At 59.1% G+C, this 7,268-nt stretch overlaps 1 protein-coding gene across 2 annotated transcripts in view; it reads right to left on the bottom strand.

The window, feature by feature from the left end:
* GFRA2 (GDNF family receptor alpha 2) overlaps positions 1–7,059 on the bottom strand; it is an 84,949-nt gene extending 77,890 nt beyond the window's left edge. Inside the window, exons 1-3 of one of the 2 annotated variants that reach the window (XM_014468299.2) lie at positions 6,969–7,050; positions 6,359–6,437; positions 725–1,039 (exon numbers count right to left, since the gene is read on the bottom strand). In XM_014468299.2, the coding sequence (XP_014323785.1) occupies positions 725–1,039; positions 6,359–6,398 (355 nt within the window). In that variant the 5' untranslated portion in view covers positions 6,399–6,437; positions 6,969–7,050. Of the gene's footprint in view, positions 1–724; positions 1,040–6,358 lie in introns of both variants that reach the window. The other variant, XM_014468300.2, reaches the window with a different exon arrangement.
* Between the last annotated feature and the right edge of the window lie 209 nt (positions 7,060–7,268).

The raw sequence follows: 7,268 nt of genomic DNA, 5'->3' as shown, positions 1-7,268 counted from the left end.
TCTTTCCACAACACCTACCAGGTAGTAAACTCTCAGTAAACAGTTGTTGAGTTAATAAATGAACGTCTGACCCAGGTGGCCACCCTCCTACAATATATGCAAATCCGCCTCACTTCAGTCTGCAGGGGGAGGACATGGGGGAGGTAGTCTTTGGGGGGGGGCAGTTTACAGGTTCTACCTGGGGACTTGGGGGCAGGCCCACTGAGGAATATGGACCTGCTGCCCTCACACTGCTCCAAGCCCTGCAGAAGGTGCCTAGGCCAGCCACGGGGTCAGGAGCCACTGAAGATGGGTCTCCTGGGAGCAGGAAGAGCGGGAAGGGGCAGCCCGCACTGGGTGTCCAGGCAGCGGGAGTGGCAGGAGCTGGTGTGCTGGCAGCTCAGCTCTGCAAGCACAGGGCTGGTCCCGGTCCGTCTCTCTATCCTGTTCTCACTTCTCCATTGCCTGGGACTCTTACCTCACCTTTTCCTGTGACCCCTTCACACGGTCATAGGTCCTTCTGTCCCTGGTGTGTTCCCCGTTCCTTCACCCCTGCTCCAGCCTTGTTCTCCTCCCAACACCCTGCCTTCTCTCCTCCTCAGCTCCCAGCCAGGAGGCTACTTCTGGGTTCTTGTTTCCCCCAGCGAGGAGGGCTAAGGAGCCGGCCAGTTCACTCCACTACCCCATCCTGCCCCTGAACCTGGGCCCCCACACCCCTCACCACCACCGCCACCCCCCGGCTTACCCTCGGTCAGCCCCAGGTGGATGCTCCAGTAGATCTGCAGGCACTGCAGCTCCTTCTTCATGCCCCGCTTGCAGCGGCAGTCATACAGCGGGCTCTCCTGCAGGACCTCCAGGGCCGCCTGGCACTCCTTGTTGGCCAGCATGGTGTTGCGGTCCCTGCCCGCCAGGCACTGCCGAAGCGTGCGGTAGCGGGAGCTGCAGTTGGATTCAGCGGCACACAGCTCATTGGCCCGGACACAGTCCACTGGGGGGCGCCAGCCGTGCAGCTCGGGGCCCTGCAGGGAGGAAGGGCTGGCCAAAGAGCGGAGGGTCTCGTCTGGGTGGTGGGGAGGGAAGACAAGCATGAGTGAGGCCACCACAGTCTCCCACACAAGACGCAGGGCTGAGGGTCGGTCAGGCCCCTCTGGAAATCACACCCATTTACTCCAGAGCACATCAAGGCCCACTCAGTGCACCTCCCAACAGAGCAGGTCAGAGGAGGGGCTGCTGGTCCTAAGACACCAACCTTCCTCCTCAAACCCCACAGAGAACTCAGCTGCCCTCTGCCCTGGCTCTATCAGATCCTCAGCTGGCTCCACCCTGTCCCCCTCAGCACTGGGCCAGCCAGAAGGCCCTCGAGCAAGGCCCATGCCAGAAGGCCAATGTAAGAGCCTCAGCAGAGAGCTGGGGCTGCAGGGCCGGCTGGGGTGAGCAGAGGGGGATCACATTCGTAACCCCCAGGCCTCCTGTCAGCTTCAGTTCCAGCCAGAGGCCCGCCACAGCACTGGTTACGCCGTGTAAGCAGCAGAAAGCAATTTAACTTTCATAGCCTGTTAGGACCTCTGACACCACAGAGTGCAGCCCCCAGATTTTACCCTGGGGAAACTGAGGCCCAGAGAAGGGAGATGACAACTGAAGGTCACACACAGGCTGAAAAGGCTTCTTGGACCCCTAGCCTATTCATTCTGAGTTCTGTAATTGAAAAATTTTTTTTTTAAAAAGCATTTTAGAAAGAAAGAAAGAAAGAGAATGGGAGACAGGCCTGACCCTGTGCTGTGAGGTGCGTCCGAGGAAAGAGCTACCCCTTCCCGGCCCAGCCTCCACTCGCCCAGGCCCCTTCACAGCTGCCAAGACCCGAAATGGTGCCTCCCCAGGACAATCTAAGCCCCAGCCCCTCCCAAAAAATGCTCGACGCAAATCATTTCCTCTCTCTCTCTCTCCTATTTCTTTTTCTCTCCTCCCACCCTCCTCTGAAACCCTCTCCCCCGTCTTTCCTTTCTTTCCAAAACCCAAATGATCAGCCAATTGCAAAAGGGGAAGTGCGTCCCTCCTCGGCCCTCGCCTCACACCTGGAGCCCGGCTTCTGCAAAAGTGAACAGGCAGGAAGCTGAGGCCCGCTTCTGTCCACAGACCAGCGGGTCCACACCCACAGTCCTTGGGAGAGAGGGCGTCAGGGAAGAAGATGCAGAGGTGAAGGGCAGGGACCTTCAAAACCAAGCTCCTAACATGGTTCCATCTATCACAGACATCCTGCTGGTCTCCCTGTCCTCTCCAAGCCCCTCACTCCAGATCCTGCTCCAGAAAAAGCCCATAACGTGGCCCAGAGCCAAGACTGCCTTTTCCAAGATCCAAGTCGTGACCTGGGAGTCTTCCTCCACTCCATCCGGCCACGAGACATAAAATGATCCTAGGCCAGAAGTCCCCTCCTCAATATCCGAAGAATCCCCCATCTCTACTGCCAGGTCTCACTCCTTCCCCCAGGAGGCCCTGCTCAGGGGGCAGCTACAGCAGGGAGACAGCGACACCTAGAGGCAGAGCGCTGCACTGAGAGCCCGTTCCTCCCGACAGAGCCACGGAAGGGAGAGGAACCCACTCCTAGAGGGACCAGGCCTACCCACCAGCCAAGGAAGAGGAGCAGAGGGTGGGCCTGCAGTGGAGAAGGCCTCTAGGGCAAGCGTGACAGACATTTCCTCCGCCCACGGACCACACTTCTGCCTCAGGACAGGGAGAGCTGAAGGCTGTGGCCAGGCTGAGACAGACCAGAGAAGAAAGCAGCATGGAGTGTTGGCTGGATAGTGGGGCATCTGCTTTATTTCCCGGCTTCAGCAAATTCCTAGATCCCTGAGCAGGACTCGGTGCATCTGGGCCACCCAGGAGCAGCTGAGCTGACCCAGCCTCACTTGCACCTGCTGCCCCCACCTAGCCAGCCAGCCAGCCAGCTGGAGCCTTAAGACCAACCCAGCCCTTGGCCTTCCACTGACTTTGATCGTCAACCCAGTGTCCCAGCAGGTTCCTCCCCTCCCACCTTGACTGTATCTGAAGTGGACTGAGAAAGGGGCACCTTCACAGGCTTGCTGATCAGGACACAGGCCCAGGGGATTGGGGCAATAAGGACACTTACCCTGCCTGCCCTGCGAGTGGGGTCTAGAGCCCCAGGGATGATCCTGACAGAATCCTGGCTCTGTGTCCAAGCAAGGGCTTCCCCATCCTGCCAGCGAGCACGTGGGACCAGGTGGGAGATGCTCAGCAGAGGTCAGGTGCGTCCTTTCGCCAAACTGCCCGACCGCCACTTGTCCCTGACTCCTCTAGTTGGCGTCATGACCCCCCAAAGCAATGAAGCCCAGCCAGAGAAGGAAATCATGGCAACTCAGGGCCAAGAATCCCAGGAAAATAAAGGTCAGAAGGTATCCTGGTGGCCTGCCCAAGTTCTAGATCAAGAGGAAACTCAGATCCATCCAGAAAAGAGGTGTGGGAGAGCTTCTAGAGCAGTGGTTCTCAACATTCCTAATGCCGCGACCCTTTAAGACAGTTCCTCATGTTGTGGTGACCCCCAACCATAAAATTATTTTCGTTGCTACTTCTTAACTGTAATTTTGCTACTGTTATGAATCGTCATGTAAATATCTGATATGCAGGATGTATTTTCATTGTTACAAATTGAACATAATTAAAGCATAGTGATTAATCACAAAAACAATATGTAATTATATATGTGTTTTCCGATGGTCTTAGGCGACCCCTGTGAAAGGGTCGTTCAACCCCCAAAGGGGTCGAGACCCACAGGTTGAGAACCGCTGTTCTAGAGGCACCGGGGGACTGCGCGGCTACACAGAGCTATAGCACTCTGCTGCATTGAGTACCTGCCAGACAGGACTTGTCAATGTAAAGTTGGCCCTCTGACCAGACCCCGCCCCCAAGTGGCTTTCCCCATCACTCATCTCCCTGGGAATGTCAGCACTGGAGGGCAGGATGGCTGGGCCCCCAGGCCTCCCCCCTGCAGACCTCACTCGGAACCTTGGGAGGGGCACACGGAAGGCCCTGCTCCTGGGAACATGCTTCACCATGCTCCCAACCAAAGCTCCAGGGAAACCTCTCCCCCAAGTGGAATTTCCAACCAACTCCTTTCCAAGAAAGAAGCCCTGGGGCTGAAGTTTCCTTAGCACCAACCTATCCCTTCCTTCTTGGCTGGCCTCACCCAGACCTCTGCAATGTCCTGTGGTCACTCAGTTAACCCCTTGCCCAGCACTGGAAAGGGGCTTCTCAGGGGAAAGGAACTTTGGCTCTGACCAAAGGGGCTGCTGGCCCCGCAGCTCTCACGGCTCCCACCCTCCTCTCACCACTCAGCCCCCAAGTCACAGGCACCAGGGTGGGCATCTCTGACCAGCACACCCTCATACCCACACACCCACACCTGCACCGTGAGAACACTGTCACCTCCGCAGCCCTCCCAGCTGGGAAAGGCCTGCCTGCAGCATGAGGGTCTGGGCCTGGAGATGCCTGAGGGTCCTATATGCCCTCCTCCGCTCCGGACCTCAGCGTGCCTACGCCTGGGAGTCCTGCGGGCCTGGGGTGGGTGCAGCAGCAGTGAGCAATCTAATGGCTTTTCCACAAAACAGTTTTCTTTTCTTCTTGGCCCAGAAAGCTGGCTTTTCAAACCAGTGGGGAGAAAGGTCAGGTCTTAGAATGGCCCCTTCAGAAACAGAGTCCACTTGCAGAGGGTTGCAGGGACTGGCTGCAGGCACTCAGTGAGCCCGGAGCACCAGCCCAGCTTCCTGCCTCAGCCCCTCCTACCTGCAGAGAAGCGGTCTCTGGTTTGGGCAGCAGGAAGGTGAAGGCCACACCCTAGAGCAGGGCCAAGCCCCCTGGGAAACTCATGCTGGGGGAGGGGAAGAAGACAGGTGGACAAAAGGCCCAGGGCCAATCTTCACTGAAATCCCCTGTCCTGGTCAGGAGGCACTTAGACCACCCACATCTTTCTGAGACCAGCACCTACCTGCCAGGCCTCCCCCCTCCCCTCCTTCAGGAGGGACAGGGTGCACTCATGACCCAGCCGGGCAGCCTGGCTCACCACCAGCTACACAGCAGGCCAGGGTGGCAGGAATAGCACCCACACTGAAGCAAATGTCTCTCTCTCTCTCTCTCTCTCTCTCTCTCTCTCTCTCTCTCTCTCACACACACACACACACACACACACACACACACACACACACACGTCACCAGCTCCCTCCTGGAGCACCTGCTCTGGACAGCAGCCTTGCCTGGGACTCCCAGTCAGCACTTGCAAACACCCTCTTTTCCTCACCTCCACTCCCAGAATGCTCTCTCTACACCCACTTCCCAGGCAGCTGAGATGCCACATAGCATAAAAGGAGGTGAGGGCTGGGAATTCTGGGTGGGAATGAGGCTGCCTAGGGTCCGGGTTACCAGGCAGCCCCTCCTGCCTGCCCTTGGGGGAAGGGGCTTACAGGATGAGTAGTGGTCTTTGTTCAGATCTCGTTTTTTTCATCACGGCTCTCTCCTCCATCATCCAAGGAAGCAAACTTTGGCCTCCTTCCCTTCCTTCCCACCAGCTAGCTACGGGGTCCCTGGCCCCCAAGATGAGGAAGGCAAAGCAGTGAGAGGGCTCCCAGCCCGCCACTCCTGCCTCCCCATCGGGCTGGGCCTGGGCAGCAGGGAGGGCAAAGGGTGGGGAGAAACTTGAAAAGTCTTCCAGGGAGAGAGCTGTGGGAAGGGGTTCAGGGTGTTGGAAATGGGGTGCATTGTCCAGAGGTTGACTGGCAGGTGGGGGATGGCTGCCAGCGCCCCCCCCCCACCCAAAAAAGTCCAGCAAGGAGCTCCTGGAGAAACCCATGGGCTCCCCCACAATCCATTCTGGGGGCCTGGAAAGGGGGGACCCTGGGTTTTTCTCCCCATACTGGGCCTTTCTCCTCCCTCCTCTCTTCCAGATCAAGAGTTGGGGTGGGGGGTGGGGGGGTTATGTGTGTGTTTTTTCTTAAGTTGCCGCAATTTGAACCCATTATTTTGAGGGAAATGAGTACATCATTGTGTGAGTGAGGAGAGAGAGAGAGAGAGAGAGAGAGAGAGAGAGAGAGAGAGAGAGAGAACACGAACGCGCGGGGATGGCTTGGGTGTTCTAAGTCTCCTTCTTAATCCCCGCTCTTAACCAGACAGCCACGGCTCGCGCCCGGCCCCGGCTGGGCGGGCAGCGCCTGGCTAGCTCGCTCCACGGCGCGCTCTCCCGCCGGTCGCCCCGCCAGTCTCCCGGCGCCCCGCTCGTCCCCCGCGTCCCCGGCTGCTCGGAGGCGCCCGACCGCGCCGCCTGCGAGGCCCCCTGGTTCCCGCGGACCCGCTGCCCTCGCCGCTCGCAGGTACTCACCTAGAAAGAAGAAGAGGCAGAAGGCGTTTGCCAAGATCATGTTAAATAAATCCCACAGTTTTGTGTTTTGTCTTTCTCCCTTGGGTTAAAAAAAAATGACAATAATATAGCCAAGCAGTGATAATCAGCCCCAAATCCAATGCGGAGATCCCAGCGAGTCCGCCCGATGGAGATCCTGAGTCCTGCGATTCTCGCCCCTGGCCGGAGGGGGTGGGGACGAAGGCGGCGGGCCCGCTCGACGCCCCTCGCCCACTAGAATGAAACACACAGGTGTGTCTGTGGGTGCTGCTTCCCCGCCGACAGCGGTCCTGCGCTCTGCCGTCCCTCCGCCGGCCCGGGAGCGCGGGTCCCCGCGGTCCGATCCCCTGTGCTCCTCTGGAGGGGCCTGGGGAGGTGGGGGAGAGGCGACGGGAGAGCGGGGGGTTGGAAGGAAGCGGCGAGGGTGGGGGTCAGAATAAAACGCAAAGAGGAGAGCAATCCACCGACGTGGGCAAGCGCCAGGGAGCAATCCAGCGGGAGCTTGGCGGGTGCGAGACCCGAGTCGCTTCTTTCGCTCCAGACGAAGGAAATTTTCAAAAAACCTTCTCCCGCTACCCCTCGGCCGGCTCACTTTTTTCTAATGGAATTCCGGCGCCCGAGTCTCGGCGTGCGTCCGTCTTCCTCCCTCTCCCTCCCGCTCCTCTCGGGCTCTAGCTCTGGCTCGCTCTGCCCAGCTCTCCCTCGCTCGCCTCTCCCTCCCTCCCCCTCTCTCCCGCTCCTCCCTCCGCCCGCCCCCTTCCCCCTTCGCGGATCCCTCGCCGCGACTCTCGCGCCCGCGCCCCTCTCCTCCGCCCCGGGCTCGGCGCTCGGGCTCTCAGGCGGCCGGAGACGCGAACGCGGGTGCGCGACGGAACAATCACACTCTGCGGGG

This window comes from Myotis lucifugus, unplaced genomic scaffold (assembly GCF_000147115.1).
Source record: "Myotis lucifugus unplaced genomic scaffold, Myoluc2.0 scaffold_445, whole genome shotgun sequence".
Classification (NCBI taxonomy): domain Eukaryota; kingdom Metazoa; phylum Chordata; class Mammalia; order Chiroptera; family Vespertilionidae; genus Myotis; species Myotis lucifugus.
The sequence above is the reverse complement of the archived record's forward strand: the minus strand, read 5'-3'. Positions and strand labels throughout refer to the sequence as shown.